This window comes from Phascolarctos cinereus, unplaced genomic scaffold, assembly GCF_003287225.1.
Source record: "Phascolarctos cinereus isolate Bilbo 61053 unplaced genomic scaffold, phaCin_HiC Scaffold_3;HRSCAF=262, whole genome shotgun sequence".
In the NCBI taxonomy this organism is placed as follows: domain Eukaryota; kingdom Metazoa; phylum Chordata; class Mammalia; order Diprotodontia; family Phascolarctidae; genus Phascolarctos; species Phascolarctos cinereus.
The window spans coordinates 112744772-112770298 of NW_027555736.1; the positions used below are offsets into that span (position 1 = coordinate 112744772).

The following is a 25527-nucleotide window of genomic DNA, read 5'->3' on the forward strand; positions in this document are numbered from 1 at the left end:
CCCAAAATTTAGCAGGAGCAGGAGGGTGGCTAGATTACTTTTGAGGAATTTCAGAGCTCTTCTCCTGATCACAAGCTTCTCCCAGAAATAAAGAACCACCTTTTAAATATTAGTAGTCTTCTGATATTGTTGTATGGCTACAAGTTCTGGAGGACTATAATCAATGAAGAATTGAAGGTGAGAATTACCCAAAAGGTAATGGAAATGCACATGGTAGGCATCAGCAGACTGAAGCCCATTACAAAAAAAAAAAAGGAGTAGAAAAGGAGAAACGGAGCCATCAGATAAGCATATAATTTAAAAAGATGGACTGGTCACACGGCCAAAGCAAAGGATAGCTACTAGATAGCCTATGTGTTCCACTGGCATTTTCACAATATCAGGAGAAAGTAAGGAATGTCCCTACCATATTGGATTGACCTCCTATGGCGTGCTAATGGGAGGACTTGAACTAGGAGTCAGCAAACCAAAATTTTGGTCTTGGTTCGATCATAGATTTAGAAGTGGAAGGGAGCCTTAAAAGTCATCTAGTCTAACTACCTTATATTTCAGGTGAGAAAACAGACCCAGAAAAGTTATTTGCCCATGGGGCACAGATGGCAAATGGCAGATGGATGGTCTGTAAAGTCGCTTATAGTTTTAAAAAGTCTATGAACCTATAACTATAAGGAAAGGAAAGGGAGGTTCAGGGAGGGACCATAGACAAGGTAATCCCTTGAGGGCCCTTCTCAGAGTCATAAGTAAAGTAGAGTAAATAGGGCTTTGCTCTCCAGGGTACCAAATTTAGAGGGTGATGACAAGCACTTAATTAGAAACAAAAGTTAATTAAAATATTAAGCTACCAGATGGAGGACTGGAGTAAGCTTCCTCACCTCCCAGCTGTGGTTCTCACACTGGTATCCCAAGGGGCTTTGTCTCTCAGCACATTGTACCATTTCTTTTACCACAGTTTGTGGTACTTGCTACAGACACAAAAATTCCAGGCCATGGCTCTATTTTATTAGCCTTAAAATTCCATAGTCCCACATTCTTAAGTGTTATATATGGCTTTCCTTAGTAAATATATTAATTGAGTGAATACACCATGTTTCTTACTGTTCTGCAGAATAATACTGGATGGCTCCAGAAAAGTACAAATTCGGAATCCTACAAGGGAAGAACAAGGTGTATATGGATGTACTGTGGTTAATCATCTTGATTCAGAAACAAAAACTTCCTCAGTGTTGTATGCAGGTAATGCCTAGTGAAGAATTGGGATTTTTTTTTTATTCTACAACTAATTCCATATCTTGCTTCCTATGGAAATATGAAATCATTAGAGTTGTTTAACGTGGCTGTGCTCAAAGGTGGTCTCTAAAGCAGCCTTTATCCTAATTATGGATATTTATTTCCTACATTACTGACTTCATATTTAAAGTCCAACTAAGGAAGGGATATTTTTAAGACTTGTCTTTTTTAATACCATAATATATAACTATCTGCCTCATTAAAAACACTTCAAAGAAGCTGGAACTTAATATAGCTATACAGATGTTTTATGATTCCATAAATCAAATCATATGAGGTAGCTGGGTGGCAAAATGAATGGCACGCTGGACCCAGAGTCAGAAAGACCTGAGTTCAAATGTGTCCCCAGATACTTACTAGCTGTGTGACACCAAGCAAGTCATTTAACCTTTCCACCTATTTCCTCAACTGCAAAATGGGGGTAATAATTGCACTCACCTCCCAGGGTTATTGTAAAGATAAAATGAGATTATTTGTAAAGTGCTTTTGTTGTTGTTGTTGTTCAGACATGTCCAACTCTTTGTGACTCCATTTGGGGTTTTCTTGGCTAAGATACTGGAGTAGTTTGCCATTTCTTTCTCCAGCTCATTTTACAGATGAGGAAACTGAGGCCAACAGGGTTAAACGACTTGCCCAGGGTCACACAGCTAGCAAGTGTCTGAGGCCAGGTTTGAACTCAGGTCTTTCTGATTCAGGACCAGAGCTCTAACCATTGTGCAACCTGACTAAAACACCATATAAATTCTGGCTATTATTGTCTCACACACACACACACACACACACACACACACACACACACACACACACACTCTCAAGGAAAGGGAGTGGAAACTGTCTTATTTTAAGTAAAAATATTTAAGGGAATATTGTAAAACTTTATTGTTTCATTGTTTTGTCAAATAATTGTCTGGCTTTGGAGTCAGTAAGACTTGAGTTTACACCCTGCCACTCTTTTAAAGTAACTCTTTGACCCACTTAACCCATCAGTGTCCATAGCCAATTCTCTAAAACTATAAATTACTGGAGAATTGCACTGGTGGGTGAAGTCTCCACTCTAGGAATTCATTGTACTAGTGAAATCACAGAGGGGGAAAAAGTTTCGTTAAAGGCTTTCTTATTTCAAGCATGCAGAGATGAAAGGAATCATCACCAGCACCAGCAGTGGTTTCTGTTACTACTTCCCCAAACCACAAGTGAGAATCAGATGTAGAGATTCCAGGGTGGGTGGGAGGGTGGGAAATGTTTGCAAAATTGCTCTTTGGGGAAAGGTCACAGCCAAGTGCAATAAGTTGAGAAGCATAATGGTAAAGGAGAAATAACATAGTCTTTGGAGTCAAGAGCTTGGTTCTGGTTCTGGCCGTGCAGCAACACGTTCTGTGACTTTGAGCAAATCTCTTCATCTCTCCAGGTCTCAGTTTCTTCATCTGTAAAATGACGACCTTGGACTAGATGATGTCTGAGTCATTTCCAGTTCTAAAATTATATGGTTATAAGTATTCCTTGAATGCCCTTTGAAGCATCCAACCCTGACCATAGCACTGTAGGGGACAGAGGAGAAATATGAGACATGCCTTTTAGCCACAATGAATTTACGTTCCCCTAGGGGGAAGAAGACAATATGTAACAGTGAGCTGGAGGATTGGCACCATTAGGAATGAGATGGCTTGAGTAGTCATCTGGGCTCTACCACTGATTGTTTGACTTTGAGAAAATCACATCATTTCTGTGGGCCTGGGTTCGTCACCTGTATAATGAAGTAATTGATCTAGAGTTCTCAAAGGCTTCTTTCCATTCTAAAGTTCTAAGATGCTAAACTCTCCACCCTGATGTGTTACCAAGGCCAGCTTGTGTCTGTTGGATTTCATCTTCAAAACGAATATCCTAAGATTAGATTGTTTTTAATAAGCCTAAGTGCTTTCTTGAGGCATCTGTTCCTGTTGGCAATAGCTCTGGGGGTCATAATGTGTTCTAGAAAAGTATCTTGGACTGTTATGAATGACTGCACATGTGTAATCTATGTCAAATTGCTTGCCTTCTCAAGAAGAGGGGAGAGGAGGGAGGGAATACAGAATATAAAACTCAAAAAAAATTTAAATGAATGTTAAAATTTTTTTGTTTACATGTAATTGAGATAAAAATAAAGTAAAATTTAAGCATAAAAAAACCAAAAACCTAAGTATCCTGTGTGGAAAAAAAAAAGATTCTTTCCTTTCTGGGTCCCCAGAATTATAAAACCCTAGAAGTAGAAAAGAACATGAGGCTATCTAGTCCAAACTATATATACCTGAACAGAATCTCAGAGTTGGAAAGTTGGACCAGAGGCCCAACCTATACCTGCATAAAAATTCTCACTGCACACCCGACAAAATAGTATAGCTTTTACTTAAAAATGTCCAATGGAAAGGAACCATCTCTGTCCCAAGGCAGCCCATTTTACTTTGAGATAGCCTGAATTGTTAGGAATTTCTCCTTTACATCTGGCTAGCTCTGCCCTGCAAACCAAGAAAAACAAGTTTAATGTTTAGGAGTAAAATCCTTGTTTAAGATTTTAATATATAAGAGTAAAGAATATCATTTATAGATATGACAATAAAATTGTTATTTAGTTTTAGACTAAACTGTTCCCTCTTCACTTCCCCCCTTTCCCGGGTTAAACATCTTCAAGCAGTATGTCATGATCTCAACACACTTAATCATCCTGTTCCCCTTCCTTTAAAGGCATTCCAGTTTACCAGTGTCTTTTCTCAGATGTGGCCTACAGAAAGGGACACACTATTCAGCATAGGTGCTGATCGGGACAAACCTCCTTCCTGAGTCCTATACCCCCTAACTCCTCTAATAGTGCCCAAGATCACATTAGCCTCCTGCACTGAATCACACTGAACTCGCTGTCCGCTAACACTCTTCAGATCTCTGCCCCCTTCCCCCAGCTGATGTCTAGCCATGCTTCCCTGATCTTGTGCTTGTGAGACTGGTTTTCTTAAGCAAAGGTAAAACTTTAAATCTATCCCTATTTAATTTCATCTAATCGTAGTTGGCCCGGTGTTCTATCCTCACAAGATTTTTTTGGCTCCTAACTCTGTCCTAACGATTCGTGAGCTGGCTTTCTGTCCCCTGTAGATTAAATAAGCACACCAGCTGTACTGTGATCCAAGTCACTGATAAAAATCGTTCAGTGGTCCACGGCCAAAGCTGGATCCCAGGGGCATTTCCTGGGACACCCTCTGCCAAGCTCCCCAGGAACCTGCCTCTTAGCATTTGTGATGCGGTCATCGAGGCCCAGTGGGATGACCCTGGATGAGTCCTTTGCTTTTCTTGCACCTCCGAGTGAAGGGCTGCTGCCTCAGCTTAGTTTCTCTTATCTCCAGGCCAAAGCAGTTATCCTGCCACCTGCCACTCTGCCTCAGGATTGGAGTTGGTGCTTATCTGGGCAGTGCCCATAGGTCAGAGATTCTTAACCTTGTTTGTGTCGTTGACCCCTTTGGCAATCTGGTGAAGCCCATGGACCCCTTCTCAGAATCATATTCTTAAATGCATAAAATAAAATACATAGGGTTACAAAGGAAACCAATTATGTTGAAATATAGATATCAAATATATTTTTTAGAAGTTCATAGAGCCCATGTTAAAAAAAACCCTATTCTGGGAGTATCAGATATAAATAAAATTATTGCATATCAATACATATTATATATCCATATCACATATCAATAAATTGTTATTTAAGAGTATAAAAAACATTCTTAGTTCATGGAAAACAAGTGGCTGGCAGAATTTGGCCCCCAGGTCATAGTTTACTGATTCCTTTTTTCTCCTAGCCCTGGGTACTCAGACCCTTTATTTTTTTTTAATTTTTAAAAATTTATTTATTTTTAGTTTTCAGCATTCACTTCTATAAGATTTTGAGTTCTAAATTTTCTCCCCCTCCTCAAGATGGCATGCAATCTGATATAGGCTATACATATACATACATATTAAACATAAGACCCTTTCTAGATTTCTCAGAATGAATTGCCCATCTTCATCAGCACATTCCTACCAACTTGTCCCTTTCTGTTTTCTGAAAGCGCCATGTGGTGGGTCTAGACTGGCCTTGGGAGGGGAGCCTTGTTTACTTTGTGGTACTTGGCTTTTTGCCTGTCACCAGCCCTAGGGGAGCATTTTTCTTTAGGCAGGAAATGTTAGTGTGCAGCCAGAGTTGTCACTGACCAACACATTCTTTATTCTTTCCAAACTTGAAATGTTTTTTCTAGTATTGAATTTTTCCACTTAATCTGTTATGCAAACACTCGTTTCAGAATAATCAGATACTAACTTTTAATTTCATTTCACCATTGTTGGCCATTTTTTATTAAACAGTTTTACTGGTCATAGCCACATGTAACTTTTGCAGTTGGAGAGCAATATTAGAGTTGGCCAATTGAGGTTCATTTTCCATCTTAAGACTTTCTACAATTTAAATGAGTTCTTAGTATTGTAAGTTATTTCAAGAGCAACTCCTTAATCTGAATTAAAATTTGTATTAGATGAATTTAAAACGCAGAAGCCTTTACAAGATCAGATCGCACAACCGACTGTAGAATCTTAAATCTAGAACGCTTTGAGAAGATCAAGTCTCCTCACAGAATCCCTGAATTTTAGGGCTAGAAGGGACCTCAGAGGTCATCTCATCCAACTCATCTCTGAAAGAGAATCTCCACTACAAAACTCCCAATATATTGCCAGTCGGCCTTTGCTAGAAAAACTCCAGGGGATGGGGACCCACGACCTCAGGAGGCTAAATCTTAGGAAGTTTTTCCTGACATCAAGACTAAATGTGATTCCTTACAACTTCCACCTCTGTCTCCTGGTTCTTGGGGCCAGACAGAACAAATCTAATGCATTTTCCATTTGTCCTTCAAATCCTCGGAAATCATTATTGTGCCCCTGCCTGAGCCTTCCTTTCTCTAGATTAAATATCCTTAGTTCCTTCAATTAATTATCGTATATGTTAATGTGTATGTGTTTTAGATACACGTATATGTATATATGTTATCTCTTTTTCCTATAATATAAGCTCTCTGACGGTTGGAAATATGTCATTTTTCTCTTTAAATTCCCAGTCCCTAGAACAGTGACTGACGTGTAACAGATGCCTGATAAATGCTCGTGGATTGATCGACTGATATGGCATAGACTCAAGGCCTTTCAGCATCCTCACTTTTCAGATAAGGAAGCTGAAGCCTGGAGATTGGAAGAGTTTTGCTCAACATTTCAGATAATTCGTGGCATAATCAGTCAGTCAACAGACATTTTGTAAGCCCCTACCATGTGCCAGGCACTGTGCTCAACAGTGGAGGCACTACAGTAAATCAGGATTAGAACACAAGTCTACTGATTGACAGTCTGTTTCAGTATTTTTTTTTTTTGCCTTTCTTTGTATCTCCAGGGCTTAGCACAGTGCCTGGCACATAGTAGGGGCGTGATAAATACTTATTGACTAACCGACCGCACTGCTCAAACGTATGAGTCCTCGAATTATATTTTCCTTGGTATTTATGGGAATCCATATGTTGTAAAAGTAGACATTAGAAAAAAAATTAAGTAGAACGATTACCTTCTTTCTCTGTTTGTGATTGATATTTGAGCAGCACCTGGGTTCAGGCATTACCTCTGACGTACACTAGCTGTCCCATAACCTTTTGGTGCCTCAGACAGCTCTCTAAACCGTAGGCTGTGGAACAGTTGCTCATATGTATTGCTAGAGTTTGCTCGTATTCCAGTGGAATTACAGGCCCAGACAACCTGATCACTCCCACTCCTGATCGCCAATTAAACTTTGGTGCCAAAATTGCAGTAACTAAAACTGTGCTGCACATATTTAATCTGTATCCATCTGCCTGCCAGCTTTGGTCATTGCCCTGCTACTTTGTTAGCTATCTGGAGAAAAGGAAAAAAAAAAAAGACTTTAACCTAACCTAGCTCTATATTTCTTTTTAATTAAGAGGTGCCTGTCATCTTGACTGTTGCAAGAAATTTCACAGAATTGGAACATGGCCGTCTGACTGTAATTGTTGGTGGCACTGCCAAGGCACGAGTAGGAGCCAACATCACCATTAGGTGTCCAGCAAAAGGTAAGTGAGAGCATCCATTTGTAGCCTGAATCTTAGGATGCGCTTAAATGTGACCTGAACAACCAGCGGGAACTGTAAAAATGATTGTGGCCGTGCTTAGTCATAGAATGAAGGCCACACATTTTTTTTTCCTAGGGCTTGTGATTAGTCCTCCGTCTGGGGACGTGCCGGTATAGGCATCCAACACTGAAATATCTTCCTTTTTGTAATGGCCTATTGCCAACCATTCCTCCGAGCTGCAAGGGAGCACTGTCTTGGCTTCTCAACTAGTTGACCTATTGGTCTGGAAATCTGCAAACCCACAATGAGTTGTTTTACACCCCCTTTGAAGTTCTTAGGCCATCTGGCCTTCATAGACCTAGACTTGTAAAAGACATCTCCAGCAGCTAACTCGATTCCACCACTGCCCTCACCCCTAAGGGGGTGGAAAAAGCCCCCAACACCACTGCGAGCCTTTTGGCAGTGTAAACCTCCCCATTATAGTCCGGACCAGCATTCTGTGGCTGCAGCAAGGAGACGAGCGGGCTTACACTTCTCCGATGCCAAGCCACAACTGTCTGGAGCTTCTGCCATCCCGCACCTGCAGAGAGGGACTTGTGTGTAACAGAACCGATGTTTATTAAGAGGAGCCTCATCATTTCACCTTTGTTTTGATTTCTGAGTTGGGCAGTGTTTTTAAATTGCAATTTCATGATGTGATCGATTTAGAGGTCACATTTTTAGGTAGACTTTGGGGAGGATGACAGATGAATAATTGGCTTCAGTGGCAATTTTGTCTGAGGAAAGGCTAGATGATTGGCCCGAGTTTGGTTATCTGCTGTCATTAACAGTTTCTATAAAAAGCTGTTCGAGTATTGGGTCCAAATTTTATCTTCTTGCTGGCATAGCTTGTGTTGGAACTGGGTCCATGTGAGACACACAGGCTTAACCCCTACCATTGCAATATCTGAAAAACTCTGTTAGTGGACCATTTGCACAAGCAATGCCAGCCCTGTTCATTTTTCAGTCTGACTAGGACAGATTGTATATCCTTTTAAGTAATATAATGCATGGCCTGTAATCTTCCACAATTTTTTATTATGTTGCATAATACCTTGGGCTGTTAAATTAACTATAGCTTACTCATGCCAACTTTAATTAATATTATCAAAGCAAAAATGTAGCTGTGTGTTTAAAATTAATCAACACAACACATTCCTTTGCGATCTCACAGTTTTATTTCCTGGATTTTCCTACCACGCTCACATAGATGCTTCCATTTTCTAATCATCAGCTTCATATTATAAAATTTACAAAATAAAATATCCTAATGAGTAACATATATGTAGGTTGAGAATTGATATACTTATTTGTATTAATTCATTGGAGCCACTGGTATAAATACCTATTTTCATTTCAACTAACTCTTAAACCATTTTCCCTTTAATTATAGTAAAATCATGTTTATGAGACTTTGTTATGTTTAAGACTGACCCATATTCTCATGTTGCGGACAGTTACTGTTCAATCAATACATATAGTATAAATGTTCGTAGCAGTTGTTTCTAATTGTTCTTGAATAAAATTTACCACATTTGCAACAATTTTTTAAAGATTATTACATTAAATAAATAACATCTGTTGAACTCTATGTACTCTTAAAGCTCCAAAGTTCTAGGATTAAGCAAAATAATTGGTTTGGCCAATTCTTTGCCTAAAAAAATTTTGTGGCAGAGAGGTAAAATCCCAGATTTGGAATTAAAAAACCTGGGTTCAAATCTCAGTTCTGCTGTTTATTTACTGTTTAACCTTGGGCAGATTGTTTTATCTCTTGGGCCTTAGATTCCTCATCTCTACAATGAGGAGATTGGATTAGATGATCTCTCAGATACTTTCCAGCTCTAATTCCTATGACCCAAGATCCTCTGAAAGTGAGAGGGGAAAATGAGTATTCTCTGCCACCTTCTGGTAAGAAAGGAAAGCTCGTCAGAAGAAAATGGTCAGTTGCTTTAAGTTTTGTATAATTGATTTGATTTGATTCTTATGCTTCTCAAAGTTCAGTCTGGTGACATAGGATATCTTTCTGTTGAGTGTGTGCCTTGTACTTCCTTTTCCTGAAACAAATCTTGTGACTGCAGTCAGCGTGCATTAAAGAAGCAACTACAGTGTGCCAAGTGCTATGCTAAACACTGGGGATATAAAAAAAGGCAAAGAACAGTCCCTGCTCTCAAGACATTCACAATATAATGGAGGAGACAACGTGTAAGCAACTCTGTACAAAGCTAGGTGACTCGGCAGATGCCGAGCCTGCAGTCAGGAAGATTCAGCTCCCTGAGTTCAGATCTGGCCTCAGACACTTAGTAGATGTGTGACCCTGGACAAGTCACTTTACATTGTTTACCTCAGTTTCCTCATTTGTAAAATGAGCTGGGGAAGGAAATGGCAAACTGCTCCAGAATCTCTGCAAGAAAACCCCAAATGAGGTCCAATGGAGAGTCAGATGTTACTGAAAAACAACTGAACAACAGATGTACAAAGGAGAGATAGATAGGATAAATTAGAAACAATCAACAGAGGGAAGGCACTAGAATTAAGGGGATCAGGAGAGGCTTCCTGTAGAAGGGATTTTAGCTGGGAACTGAAAGAAGTCAGAGAAACTAGGAGGTGAAAATGACAAAGGAGAGCATGTGAGGTATGGGAGACAGCCAGTGAAAATGCCCAGAGTGTTGAAGTGTTTTGTTTGAGGAACAAGGAGGCCGCTGGCATTGGACTGCAGAGAATGGGGAAGAGCAATCTATGTAAAGGTCTAAGAAGCTGTTGTTTGTCCTTAGTTCTAGAAGAGGACCATGACATCAGGAAAGTGATGCCATGACTTGCAAATGAATTGGATATAAGTGAGGGAGAGCAATGCAAAGGCACTAACCTCACTTTCTCCTCTGGAGCCATCTGGGTCCAGTGGCCAGATACACATCAGGATGACTGGAGATGGCCCAGGTGTAAGAAGACTGGAAAGGTGGAGGGGGGAAGGAGAAGGGTTATGAAGGACTTTGAACACCAGAGAGGTTTTCATATTTGATCCTGGAGATGATAGGGAGCTGCTGGAATTTATTGAGTAGAGGAATGACGTGGTCAGATCTGTTCTTTAGGAAGCTCTCTTTGGCAGCTGAATGGAAGATGTCCTGGAATGGGGAAATGCACTGGAATGAGGCCGGGCGATCAAGCAGCACACACTGGCAGTAGCATAGCGAGATGATAGGGGCCTGCACCAGGACGGTGGCACTGTCCAAGGAGAGAAGGGGGCTTATGTGACAGCTTTCACAAAGGTAAAACTGACAGGCCTCAGCAACAGATTGGATAGAGGGGGTGAGAGAAAACAAGGACTTGCGGATGATGGCAGAGCCCCCTTAGGCAGCTACTGTTACTGTTTGGAAGAACTTTTCCTTGTCTCCCAAAGACTTTTAATGTTGACAGATTTGTAGGATGACAGGCTAGGAGAAATGTGGTGTTCATAACATCTAGGGGCGTAGATTAGTGCTCTCTGCTTTCTGGAGTAGGAGTCAGGAGACCCAAGTCTTTAGTCCTGCCCCTGCTACTTCTGTAATTCCCTGACTTCAAGCAAGGTACTTTCCCTGTCTGCCTTAGGTTTCTCATTTGTAAAATCACGAGGAGAGGAGGGTTATTGATCTCTTCATTCCCTTCCCTTCTGTATGTCTCCCATCATCCTGATTCTTTCAAATTAGGACAAGATATCAGCTTACAGGATATAAATGGAACATTTTGGTGATGGTGGAGCTTAACAACTGATGGAAACGTCGAGGTGAAAATGTTAGGACTTATGAAAAAAATGCCCCCGCTTAAATAATTAATGAATTCCCTGACAAAATACAGGACTTTAAGCAAACCACCTGATCTCTCTGAGTCAGAGTTTCCTATCCTGGAGGAGCCAAATGAGATGATCTCTTAGGTCTCCTTCAGATTCCAGAACTTCTCCTTTAGTTAACTTCTCATTTTCTGCCATTGTGATTGCTCCATCAGAGAAAAGATCTTTCATGGCCATGGAACTTTACCTCTAAATCAGGAAACTGTCCTGAGCCAGCATTTGAAAAAAATTTTGGTTATTTTTTTTTTTAATGAAGACTGGATCCCTTTCTCTCATGTAGACTGGAAGCTCTGGGGCCAGTCATGGGCATGATCCAACTCCAGCTAATATGAGAGTTTTGACCTTAGGTTGTTTGACCCTTCTTAGGCAACCTGCTGGCCCTCCATTTCAAGGGCTCACCTTACCAACACAGAACTTAGTGCAGACACTGGATCGATGTAGCTCACTACAGTTCAGGAGTCCTAAGCTCAAGAGATCTGACAGCCTCAGCCTCTCTGGTAGCAGAAACTGCAAGAATCTGCCCCCAACTTTGGCTTAAACAAACATCATTTTGTTAACAAACCATAGACTTCATCAGAGTGAAGGTGGCTCAGGTCAGCCCATCTTCACAACAACAAAAAAAAAGAAAAATATCTCAAGGCATTCATTCTAATGATTCTAGAGCTGGTATCTGTCATCTTCCTGGTTGAAAAAGAAAACTTTTCCCCCTTAATCCCATTAAATCCGGTTTCTCCAAGAAAGGATTCTAGCACATAAATGGCATTGAGGTAGAGAGAAAGAAGGGGATTAAAATGGGACAGATAACCGACTGGAGCTTGGTTGGGGTACCAAAAAGAGTCCCTAAGTGATAACAGGAAGATAGGTCAGGTCTTGAGCAGTATGTGTCAGTCAGTCAATAGACATTTAAGTGCCTAGGCACTGAAATACCCAACAAAGGGAGGCATCGCTAAACTTATAATAGTATATTATAAATATAATATTATAAATAATAATTGACCTTCATTTGACACTTTAATGTTTGCAATGCACTTTATGTAAATACCCCCATTTGATTCTCATGACAACCATATAATGCTGGTACTGCAGGTATTATCATCTTCATTTTATGCAGATGAGGAAACTGAGAGGTCAGAGGAATAAAGTGTCAGTGGGTGAATTCAAACCCTCCTCTCTCTTGACTCTCAGTCCATTGTTCTTGCTAGGATATCTCATTCCTTCCCTGTAGTGTCTGATTCTTTGAAACTAAGCTCTTCCTCCAGACTCTTACAGTCGCTACAACATAACTGGGTGTAGGAGAGGAAAAATACTGCCCTTTCAGCCTGAGAAGTTAATTTGTCCTTGGTCATTTTGAGTATAGTGTGAAAGAAGGCAGGGGGCCAGGATTGAGTTACCAAAGTGGCTTATGAGGCAACCTGTAATTTTTGTAACACTTGAGGTCTGGGTGAGGAAGCAGCAGTGGTTCTTTCCCTCCCCACAAAACTCTTAGAAATTGGCATCATCAAAATTGGTCTGTTTGAATAAAGGCAACCAAATGCTGTGGGAAGCAGATGAAAGAAGGAATTTGTTTTCAGAGAATCTCAGAATGTTAGAACAAAAGGGATTGGTCAGGAGAGTTTCTGATCAATGTGACGACTTCCCCCAGTCAGTTTATAGGTTCTGCACATCTGTTTTAATGTGTTATCTGTTTTAATGTGTCTAAGGCACTAGTGACTTGGTGATGAGACTAAAGATGATTAGCAGATTGAGTCCATAAGGACAGACTCCTGAAGGAGGAGTCAGCCTCCCTCTGTGGTCTATTAAACTGAGCTGAAAGACTAGCTCTGTCTCTCACCAACTTTTGGACTTTTAGGCGACCAGTGGATAACAGAATAGACCTGCCTTCTGGGAGGGACAAAGATGTAGGGAGAAAAGTGAAAGAGACTTGTGTCTGTGTACATTTTCATCATCCCAAGAGCAGTGACTTACATCAGAAATACACAATAGAAAGTACGTGTGTACTTACACATAGCTTGGGGATAGAGATAATATGAGTGGACTTTCCCCACTAAATAGATGGTAGCAACCCTGACACTTACAGATTTCCTTCAGAAGCACACAGAAGAAGCGGAAGTGTATGACTACTCAGCCAGAGGGCAGTTCATAAACAGTGTTTGTCCTGTATGCAGGAGGGAGTATTTTAAATTCCCTAGGCAGGGTGACCCCAAAATCGAACCTTCTGACCAGAGCAAGGACATTTCCTGTGCAGAAGCTTTTGATAATCCTAAATATGAGACTTCGCAGAGAGGACATTTCCTGATGAAGTGTGCTCATTGGGTAGCAAAAGGGATCATATACATAGTTTCTGTATAGTGTCCTGCTTAGAGATTAATACCAGTTAGTCACAGGTTTGATGGGCAAGGGATTGCTTTTTCTTCAGCCTGTCCCCCAAAGTATGTTTGCTTTTGAGGGGACACCCACAGGGTATTGTTATATCTCTTGGGGACTATAGGATTCTATGAGAAAGAGACTCACTAGAATGTTAAAGGGTGACCTAGAACACTCCAAGTTTACTTTCCTTTGGGGGAGGGGGCAAAGTATTCTTAGCAAAGTTCTTAGTAGAGTAGATGCTTAATATGCCACATAAACTACCTGGTCTGTGTTGTTTGGCCGAATCATTTTACTATAGAAGCAAAATTTACAGTGGGAAGAGCACTGTCTTTGGAGTCTCTTAATGGTCACCTTTGCCTTTGGTGTTGAGGCATCTTTCTCAAATTTCCTGACTTATCTGCAATATTTCTTACTGAGGACCTTCAGCTTTTGAATACTCTCCCTACCCTAAGCTTGAGATACCACACTCTTGGTTCTCCTGTGTCTGTTCTTTCTTTGTCTCTGTGTACTCTTCCCACCTTCCTAGGATGGAATTTCTCAAAATTGTAACCTTGGTTCTGACCTCTTTATGTTCCCTGGTACATAGAAATGCAGTTTCATTTATTTTTTTCATGGGATTAATTTCTGAGTCTAGTGGCCAGTAGGGAAGGCACTGAACACAGGAAGAAGTATTATTTAACCTCTTTCTGTACTCATGTCAATCTATGATCTCATTGAGGTGCTATTTGCTCTGGTCCCTCAGATTGAAACTCATTCATGTCTGCCATCCCATGCAACTCTTGTCCAGGTACACTACTGCATTCATTGTATGGTAGCCATCCAATGTACCTCCCTTTCTTTCTTTCAACATGGAGAGGATACAAGTAGAGCATACAAAGGCTATCTTTTGGTTTGCCCCTGTGTTCACCATGTGACTAGTTCATCTTTTTTTTGCTCATACGTTTCTGTAAGGACACATTTTAGGTGGCTCAGTGGATAGAGTATTGAACTTGGAGTCAAGAAAACTTGAGTTCGAGTCATGCCTGAGAAACTCATTATTCTATCACCATAGGCAAGTTGCTTAACTTCTCTTCACTTCAGTTTCTTCACCTGTAAAATGGTGATAGTAATTGCACTTACCTCCCAAGGTTATTGTAAGGATAAAATGAGATAACATATGAAGCTCTTTGAAAACCTTAAAGTGCTATATACATGCTAACCAGTATTATTCTCATTATTACTACTCTATGTGTCCTTCATAACCTTGTTTATAAGGTCATTCAGTCAATAAGCATTTATTTACTTTTAATAGATTTTATTGATATCTTTTTATATCACTTTTACAACAGATTTCTTCTTAAATTCCCCTTTTCCATTCCCATAGAGCCATCCTTATAACAAGCATTTTTTTAGATGAAGATTAAAAAACAAATCAACAAAACCAGTCTACATCTCCAAAAAGTCTTACATTATTTGCAGTATTCCATATAGGTGGACTCCCAGTTCTGCAAAGGAGCAGAAGAAGGTGTCATCTCAAAGCTCTTCTTTGTGAACAAGCTTGGTCACTATAATTTTTCAAAACTCATTTTCAGTTATTTGGTGATTATTTTTCTTTCCATTTACACTGTTATAATCATTGTGTATGTTGTTTTCCTTGCTTAATTCATTTTTCTTCAACACATACAAGTCTTTCCATGTATCTCTGTAACCATATTTGTTAATTCTTTTATAACATTTAAAAATTTTTTATTTTTAGTTTTAGTTTCCAATTTTCTCCCTCTCTCCTTCATCCATTGAGAAGGCAAGAAATACAGTACCCATTATGTATGTGAAGCCATGCAACACATTTCTACATTAGCCACACTGAGGGAGGGAGAAGCAAGAAAAATAAATTAAGAAAAAATATGCTTCAGTCAATACCCAGAGATCATCACTTCTCTCTTTAGTGGTGAATAGCATTTTTTATCATTAATCCTCTGGAATTGTCATGGATTACTGTATTGATCAAAGTAGCTAAGTCTTTAACAGATGATTTTATTACTATTTACAAAGTTCCTGTAGTAAAATTGGGATCCTACTGCACTGTTGGTAGAGTTGTAAACTGATCCAGCCATCCTGGAGAGCAACTTGGAACTGTGCTCGAAGGGCAATAAAACTGTGCACATCCTTTGACCCAGCAATATCACTACGATGTCTGTATCCCAAATAGATTTAAAAAGGGGGGGGGGAGAAGAGAACCTATTTGTATAAAAAATATTTATAGCAGTTCTTTTTGTGGTGGCTAAGAAATGGAAATTGGGGAATGGCTGAACAAGTTGTGGTATCTGATTGTAATGGAAATACTGTTGTGCTATAAGAAATGATGAGCAGAAAACCCAGAAAGACTTACATGAGCTGATGCAAAGTGAAGTGAGCAGAACCAGGAGAACATTGTACATAGTAATCACAATATCTTACAATAATCGTGCAATGATCGACTGTGAATGACTCCACTATTCTCAGTAATACAGTGATCCAAGACAGTTCCAAAAGACTTATGATAAAAAATGCTATCCACCCCCAGAGAGAGAACATATGGACTCTGAATGCAGATTGAAGCATAGTATTTTTCACTTTATTTTTTTCTTGATTCTTTTTGTCTGTGTTTTCTTTCACAACATGACTAATGTGAAAATATATCTTGCATGATCACGCATGTATAACCTATATCAAATTGCTACCATTGGCAGGGAGGAGAGGAAGGGAGAGAAAGAATTTGGAACTCAAGATTTTTTTAAAAAACAAATGTTAAAAATTGTTTTTACATGCAATTGGGGAAAAATAAAATATTATTTTTGAAAATTGTCCCCTAGTTTTTTTCACTTCACTTTTCATCGATTCAGATAAATCTTCCAAAGTTTTTCTGAAACCATCCTGCTTATCATTTCTTATAGCATAATAGTATTCCATCACAATCATATACCTCAACTTGTTCAGCCATTCCCAATTGATGAGTATCCCCTCAGTTGCTAATTCTTTGCCATCACAGAAAGAGCTGCTATAAATATTTTTGTATGTATAGGTCCTTTTCCTTTTTCTTTGATCTCTCTAGGATATACACCTAGTTGCAATATTGCTGGGTCAAAGGACATGCACAGTTTTATAGCATTTTGGGCATAATTCCAAATTGTTCTCCAGAATGTTTGAACCAGTTCACAGCTCCACCAACAGTACATTAGTGTATCTATTTTTCCACATCCCTTCCAGCGTTTGTCGTTCAATAAGCATTTGTTAAGTGCCTACTGTGTTGCAGCACAGTTACAGCTTGTTCACATAAATCATGTACCTCTTTCCATTACCTTCTAAGTTATTCTCATTTTCACTTCATCAGAGACTCTACTGTTCCATGTAGTATACCACAGCCATTCAATAACACTGGAAGAATTTTGTCATTAAAAAGATAGACCTCTGTTTCAGGGAGAAATTGGGAGTCATTAAAAGAATTTTACAGTTTCCCAGAGGTGAGTGAGGCTGCTCAATCCTATCCTGTCCATTCTTGACACAACTTCTTGTCCATTTGGGGGTGGGGGAGTGGGGGCACAATAATACAGTTCCTGCAGTTCCACTTTTCCCATTTTGGGTACTTTAAATAAGTTTTACTTTGTTGGAGTTATTTCCATGGTACACCATATAATAAGTACATAGGAAAATGAAGTTCAGAGAGTAAAGAATGAGGCAAAAAAGGAAGGCAAAATATACAAACAACAGATCCTATCTCTGAAGCTCTTTAGGGCTTATGTGTTATCTTCCTCAAACAATCTCATGAGATAGTTGTCCAAGTGTTAATATTATCTACATTTTACATTCTTTACAACTGATGTTGCTGAGGGCCATAGAAGTGAAATGTCTTGCCCACAATCACACTGCTGGTTTGTGTCAGAGCAGGGATTTGAACTGAGGTTCACGTTAAGAAAGAACAGTCTGAGAGCTGGGAGGAGAAGCAAGAGAATGGTCTCTGAAGCCTAGGAGAGGAAGAGAACTTAAAAGGTGAGGAGACTCAGCAAGACAAAATACCACAGATAGGTTAGGAATGTTGAAAAAAAAATGCTGGTCACCAAAGGCAGAGTGACCTTTGAGAGAGAACTTTATGAACTCTGGTGCTAGCAGCCCTGTCATGAGGGTCAAGGAGGCAATGAAATGTGAGGAAGTAGAAGCATTGAATGTAGACGATTTTCCAACATTTCGTTAGGGAGAAGGAGGAGAAGGACCAGTCAGTCATCTGTAATCAATCAACAAACATTTATCAAGTGCCTGCTATGTGCCAGGCACTGTGCTTAGCACTAAGGATACAAAGAGAGACAAAAGATAGTCCCTGACTACAAGGAGCTTGTAATCTAATGGGAGAGACAATGTGCAAACAAATACATAGAAAGCAAGCTACATACAGGATAAATAGGAGCTAATTGACAGAGAGGGAAGGCACTAGAATTAAGAGGGGAGGAGAAAGGCTTCCTGTAGAAGGGGTTTTAGTTGGGACTTGAAGCTACTCTGAGTGGAGGAGGAAGAACATTCCTGGCATGAGGGACAGCCAGAGAGAATGCCCCTAACCAAGAAATGGAGTGTCTTGTTGGTAGAACATCGCAGAGGCCGATGTTGCTAGTGTGAAGAACTGTCAAGAGGGAAGGCTTTTTATGATTGGGAGCTGAGCATGTTTGGAGAGGGAGCGGTTGTAGATGTGTGAGAGAGAGAAGAGGAATGCCAGAGTCCAAGTCCTAAAGGAGTTGGGAGAGAAAAGGATTTAGGGCCCAGGGAAAGGGGCGATTCTTAGCAAAGGCAGGGCCTGTGCCCCTGAGATAGGAGGGAAAGAGGAAATACTGAGGAGTGAGGCTATGAGGATTTCGGGGAGCTCAAGATCACATGCAGTGACCTTAATTCTTCCTAATAAATTATGGCAGACAAATCATCTGTTTTAAGTGTGAGAAGGGGCTAGGAGTGTGATGGGGCAAGAAGAAACAGGATTTCTATTGCTATGGTTATTGCTTATTGGCCCAGTTTTGTGACTGATTTCACTAGTGTAGGGAACTCCTGGTGGGGAAAACCCCCTCTGTGAATGCAGATGGGCACCTGCTTGGTCTTTGAGCATTGCCTGGAGCACTGGCACCCTTCCCCAGCATGTGAGACTCCAACCCAGGTCTTCCTGACTATAAAACTAGTTCACTTTCTACTATATCTTGCTGCTTCACAATTCCTTTAATAATAATCAATGACATTGATATAGCACTTTAGAGTCTGCAGACTGCTTTACGTGTAGTATTCTCATATGAGCCTCCCAGCAACCCTGTGAGGCAAGGTATGACCGGTATTATTGTCTCCATTTTAGAGATGTGGAAGGGCTGAGGTGCAGAGAGGGTGGGCAACTCGACCTTGGTCACACAGTGTCAGAGGCCAGATTTGAGCCCCAAGGCCAACCCACTGTCCTCTGCATTGCTAGTGGATGTTGTGTTTTTATGGTTACAGTTACAGTAGCAATTACAGAGGCCATTACAGACATTTGTTACTGACAGGTGACAATGCCCACAGGTGAGTCATTTTACAGATGAGGAAACTGGAACATAGAGATGTTAAATGTCTTGTTGAGAGTCAGAAAACTAGGAAGTTGTAGATCCAGAACTCGAACCAGAGGTATTCTGACTCTAGTCCAGTGCTGTCAGATAGCACAAGATGATACAGTGTGTTGGACACATTCTTATGGTTTAGAGCACTTTGAGCTCTTCACATATACACACACACGCACACGCACACGCACACACACTATATTAAAAAGGGTTTGCATCATCAGATTTATTTCAGGATATGCAAGCTGTGGAATATGCCCATGGGTTCTGTTGAAGACTTATTGGATTCTATTCATTATTAACTTCATAATTTTCTCCCTTTCGATGTGGTCTTGAGAAAACATTTATGGTAAAGCAGAATTATATGTGGTTAAATTCCTAAACCTGAATCTTTTCTCCTTCTACTTTCCACCCTTTTCTCCATGAACTCTATTGGTTCATATTATGTAGAAGAAAGGACTTTATGGTTTGAGTCTTTGGGGCTCTGGACTGTATCTCAAATAAAAGGTCATTCCTTATTCTTAACCTGTTATTTTAGAAATATATTGCTTAATTTATGTTCTTTTAATCTTATTAAAATCTTAATCTGTTCTTTGAACCTGATTAAAATTAATGAAACAATCAAAATAGATTTTTGAAAATACTGTATTTCTTAACATATCTAAAACCAAATTCATAATCTTATTTCTAAAACTAACTAACCTTTCTGACTTTCCTGTTTTTCTCAATCGTGTCAGTGTTCTTTCTCATCCAGGCTCAGGGGTGATGTCTGATTTCTTGTCCCTTTCCCCAAGCCTCTTCTCAGCTGCCACGCCCTATGCATTCTTCCTTCATATCTCTTGCTTTCTTTTCTTTCTTTTTATTTCCATTGCCATCAAGTCCTTATCATCTCATATCTGGATTGTTGCTTCCTAATTGATCTCCCCATAGCTACTCTGTCTCCATCCAATCAACTCTGTGCATCTCCAACAGATTTATCTCCCTAAAATATCTCTTCTATATCAGCTAGATTGTATGACAAGTATATACAGGACAAGGTTTGGAAGGATGGTGGTATGGCCTGTCAGAGGATGGTATTAGGTGTGTCGATCTTCATGATGAACGATCTCAACAGATCCATATGTGGGGGGGGAAGTATATGTAGATGTGTATATATGTCAATATCTGTATCTAGATGTGTATATATATATGTATATATGGGGGGGTATCAGTATCTAGCCATAGACATAGAAATGATAGAGATACATGGTGGCACAGTGGATAGAGTGCTGGGCCTGAAGTCAGGAAGATTCATATTCATGAGTTCAAATCTGGCTTCAGATACTTAATAGCAGTGTTAACCCTGGGCAAATCACTTATCTCTGTTGGCTTCATTTCCTCATCTGTTAAAAAAAAAAATGAGTTGAAGAAGGAAACAGCAAACCATTCCAGTATCTTTTCCAAGAAAACCCCAAATGGGATCATGAAAATTCAGACACAACTGAAAAGTGACTGAACAACACACACACACACACACACACACACACACACACACACACACACACACACACGTAAAATCTAAGGACTGAGGTAAATTTGTTCTTCAGGTAATTAAAGCTGTCTTCCATTTCTGGTATCCTTTGGAATGTTTGGGTAAGCAGGTGAATGTATGTTGCTATCGTGTCAGACAACCTAAAGAAAAAGAATTACCATAGGTTTTACACAGGACATGGTCTCTACCACTGCAGTGTGGCTTCCATGTTGCATAATTCCCTCCCTTTCACCACTGTCCTATCTTGTACTTCAGAAATTCCACTTTCTCTTTCTCTACCTAACATTTTTCCTAGGCATAGGGTTGTTAGGATCAAATGAAAGGATGCATTTAAAGTGCTTTGCAAACCTAAAAGCCATATAGAAATGCTAGCTATTGTTGTTATCATTATTGTTGTTGCTGTTATTTTCAGTCTATCAAATACCTGATAATGATCCAGGCAATGGAGGACAGCTCAGACTAAGTAGGGATGCAGAGCAGGAGCCCAAAAGTAGATGATGGTATTATGGAGATAAAGGACTGCTTCCTGGTACAGTAGATTGAGGAAACAGCAAATTCATGAACCCTTGAGAGACTGCAGAGGCCTTCACAATCCCCAAAGGACAGAACCAGTTATTCATACAGGTTGTATTCAGCCTAGATAGTGATAACCATTCCTTCACCCCTTTATATCTAGCTCTAATTGTATGTTTCCTAGAGGTCTGGTTGGTTACTATCACCATCCTTGTCCCACTGGTCCAGTTAAATTAGGTATCAAAGATGGGGGTGAGTGGATAATTCTGTATAATTATTCAATATAGGACCTTACCATAATTGCAGTTGTAATTCTTCATTTTTCTTTTTAATAAATATAATTAAGGCTCTGACAGAGAAGGTGAAGGGCCAGTATAACCCTTGCTTTTGTTTTGGAGGGTTTATCTACCCAGGAACTCCCAAATGGCTGCCATCTCTGGCCTGATCAACTAATTAAGCTGGCTGGGATTGAGGCCCCCAGACCTAGGGGGATTACATAGCCAAACAGTCTTCGTAGGGGGCAACTTCTATGCCTCAACTATTCTAAATACATCCCAATAGTCTTCCTACTAGAACAAGAGCTTTGGCTAAGGATCATCCCTAGGGTTATGGCTGAAATAGCTTTTCCATGTATCTGAAAGTTCTGTTGACCTTTCCCAAATTCTGTGTTGGATTATTTAGCTCCAGATAACCAATCACAAATATTTCCATGTTAATCATCCTCTCTGATCAGAAGCTTTCAATGACTCCCTATTGTCTCTAGGTTAAAATACAAATTCTTTCACCTTACATTTAAGGTCCTATGTAATCTGGTTCCAACCTACTTTTCCACACTTATTTCATATTGTTTTTCATTCATTTAGTTTAATGATATATTGGAATACATTATTATTTAATTTCATATGTTTGCCTTGTCTTCTCAACAGGATTGAGTTCTTCTCTACCATTCCCAGTTTTCCCCCGTACCAAGCAACTAGCACCCTGATAAATGCTCAGGATGCACCTGTGTAATATGAACATAAAGCTCAGGAAGCATAAACTGGGGCTTCATGTACCCCTTGAATTGTCTTGTCTAAAGTGGCTGTGCCTCAGGTTTAATGAATCACATTCATACATAAGCATATTTGTTGCCCCTTATTTCACATATGGAAAAAAATTTAGGCATCATAATGAAAGGAAATAATTACTGAATGTATTCAGAACCTGTTTATTTTCATCATCATTGCCATATGGGAATGCAATATCATTCATACATAATCATCATCCTCTGTCTCTCTGTCTCTCTCTGTCTCTCAGTCTCTCTGTCTGTCTGTCTCTCATTCTTTACAAAGACCTCATGATCATACTCAGATAAAGAAGACTTCTGAAGGGAAGGTATTCTGACATTATCTGCAAAAGTGCCAAAGAGATATAGCCTCATTAATTTTGACTCAAAAAACAACTTTGGGTAGGCAAAAATAGATATTTTATTGAAAACATAGAAATTCTTCAAAGGCCCACACTCATCTGGCCTTACGTGTCTCAAGAGAGTTTGTCAGGAATACAAAGGAAGCTAATTTATCTACTAATCTAAGTGTGATGGGTCAACCCTGTCTCAGCAGTATTCTGAATCGCACTATTTCTATTTCATCCATATCATATTGAGTTGCTGCAGTTCTTATGAAATCACAGTTTTTAAAAATATTCACACAAGATATAGCCAGTACAAATATCAATCTTCACTGTCTTCAGTGAGAAATACAGAAAACTTTGTGAGCCTGCACAGTTGAAGGGGGGAAAAACTCTCTCAAGAAATATCCAGTATTTTAGAGCAGTCTGTGAGTAGGCCAAGAATTTTTTTATAGTGTGGAATATTTCATGGGCCTTTCAAGGTTGGAAGAAATTTGTTTTTAAACACTGAATATTTTAAAGGCACCCTATAGTGCAGACTTTTTTAAACACATGTTTTGCAGCCCCTCCAGACCTGAACTTTTTTTCCACAACATTTGCTGTCCAAAAGCTACTTTAGGATTGTGGAAATTGAACACTAGATATTTCAGAACTGCTGTAAGGCTGGAAAAATAGCGTACCTTTTAAGGTCAGATAAATAAATTTAAACTATTTTTGACATTCTGTGGTTGTTTCACTATGAAGCAAACATTTATATTTTCGGTTGCTTTCAATGCACCAAACAAACTGAGCATGGGTAGAAAAAAATTTCAGACTGAATTTCTTTTATATTTTCTGATCTTTTGAATGCAGAAAATTCTGCCTATATGTCTCTTGTAGCATCTGGATGATGAGTTGCAAAGTCAGTTTCCCTCTATCCATGATAGAATTTTTCTTAAAGTTTTATCAGATATATAACTAGCCCAGTTTTTCTTTCAGTTCAGTGTATATTCGATAATATATTAAGTACCTACTGTGTGCCATGCACTGGGCTAGGAGCTAGGAATACAAATACAAAAAGTGAAACAATCCCTATATCATCTAGTTTATGTCAATGACCTAGTACTGAGTCAAAGGACATTTAGGGTATGAGTGTATATGTGCAAATAGATATGGGATATTATTAGCTAAGTCCTACAGTAGATAAAGTGCTGGACTTGGAGTCAGGTTGACCTAAATTCAAATCATGCCTCATCTGCTTCTTTGCTGGTAACCTTGGGCAAGTCACTTAACTTCAGTTTGCCTCAATTTCCTTATCTGTAAAATGGAAATAATAGCACCTACCTTCCAGGATTGTTGTAAGGATCAAATAAAATAATTTTGTAAGTTATATTTCCAAATCTTAAATACATATATATATATAAATACTATATAAAATATAGTATATAAAATATAAATAGCTATATAAATACTAGCTATTATTATTATGGGGCAGCTAGGTGGTACAGTGGATAGAGTGCCAGACCTAGAGTCAGGAAGATCTGAGTTCAGCCTTAGACACTGGCTGAACTTAGCCACACACTTAGCTGTGTGACACTGAGCAAGTCATTTAACCCTGTTGGCCTCAGTTATCTCATTTGTAAATAATAATTTAAAAAAAAGAGCTAGAGAAGGAAATGGCAAACCACTCCACTATCTTTGCCAAGAAAACCCAAATAGGGTCATGAAGAGTCAGATAAGACTAAAACAAATGAACAACAAGAAATGTTATTTTTGTTGTTGTTATCCTGTTGGTATTCTTTCCCATAATACAAATCATGGCTTTATCCCTTCATGATCATCCTGTACAGTTCTTAGCTAATTGCTCAAATCAGTTTGCTACAAGGGGTCTACCCAGTATGTTGTGAGCCTTCTTTTTGTCCTTTTGACAATTCATTGACATCGACAGTGAGCTGTCCATTGATCACCTTTGCTCTTTCCTAGTGACCAGTTCATCTTTCATTTCACTTACATATTTCATTGATGGCATTGCTCTTCATCATTCCTTGTTGGTGACATCTCGCAGCCTACTCATGTCCATGATAGGTCTCTCTGTTGTCCTTTGAGGGTTCATTCATTCATATTCAATTTACATATTAGATGTTTGTATGTTCTTATTACATTTTCTCCTTGCACAAAGCCCTGATACTGTGCACACTTTTTAGCTGGCATTTGATGGAAGCCAGAAGGCAGACATAAGGAAGGAGAGTATTCCAGACCTAGGGGATAGCCAGTGAAATGCCAGGAGTCAGGGAGATGGAGTGTTCTGTTTAAGGAATATCAAGGAGGCCAGTGTTCTGAGATTGCAGAGTATGTGGAGGTGGGGGTGGGCTGGAGTTTAGGGGAGGGTGTAAGGTATAAGAAGACAGGAAAGGGGGGGTTAGTGTGTGTGGGAGGGGTTTGAAGGGCTTGGAAACAACAGAGCTTAGAAACTAGTTAGAAAGAAGAATTTGCTTGTATAATGGACTGCTAGGTGGTAGGTGAGAGTGAGCTCTTCTCTTCCCCCACTCTACTCCCTCATCTCCTGTGTACTTGCTCCCCCCACAGTCACTTTGAGCCAGTTTTCTGAGATCTATGTCTGTCATAGATCAATGTTCTGCACTCCCACATCTGAAGGTGTTCTTTGTTCCATTTGCCCTGAGGTGGAGAGGCGTGGAGATTCAGGGAGGTAATAGTCCTGCAGGCCTAGGTCTAGAAAAAATAAAGTGAATGATCACTGATCAGAGCCCAGGGTCCGTGGAGTGGGACCTGGAGTTCTAGAGTACAGGTAGAAACCATGCCTAGACAGAATGAGAGCTGGAAAGGACCTTAGAGGTCATTGTATCCAACCCTCTCATTTTAAAGACGAAAAGCACAGCCAACCCAAACAAAATGAAA

General features: G+C 39.7%; 1 protein-coding gene across 2 annotated transcripts in view; it reads left to right on the top strand.

The window, feature by feature from the left end:
* The window catches only part of ADAMTSL3 (ADAMTS like 3), a 567152-nt gene that overhangs the window by 499707 nt on the left and 41918 nt on the right, over window positions 1-25527 (top strand). For both annotated transcript variants that reach the window (XM_020966068.2, XM_020966078.2), the window contains exons 22-23: window positions 1106-1233; window positions 7272-7400. In XM_020966068.2, coding sequence (XP_020821727.1) covers window positions 1106-1233; window positions 7272-7400 — 257 coding nt within the window. The remainder of the gene's footprint in view (window positions 1-1105; window positions 1234-7271; window positions 7401-25527) is intronic.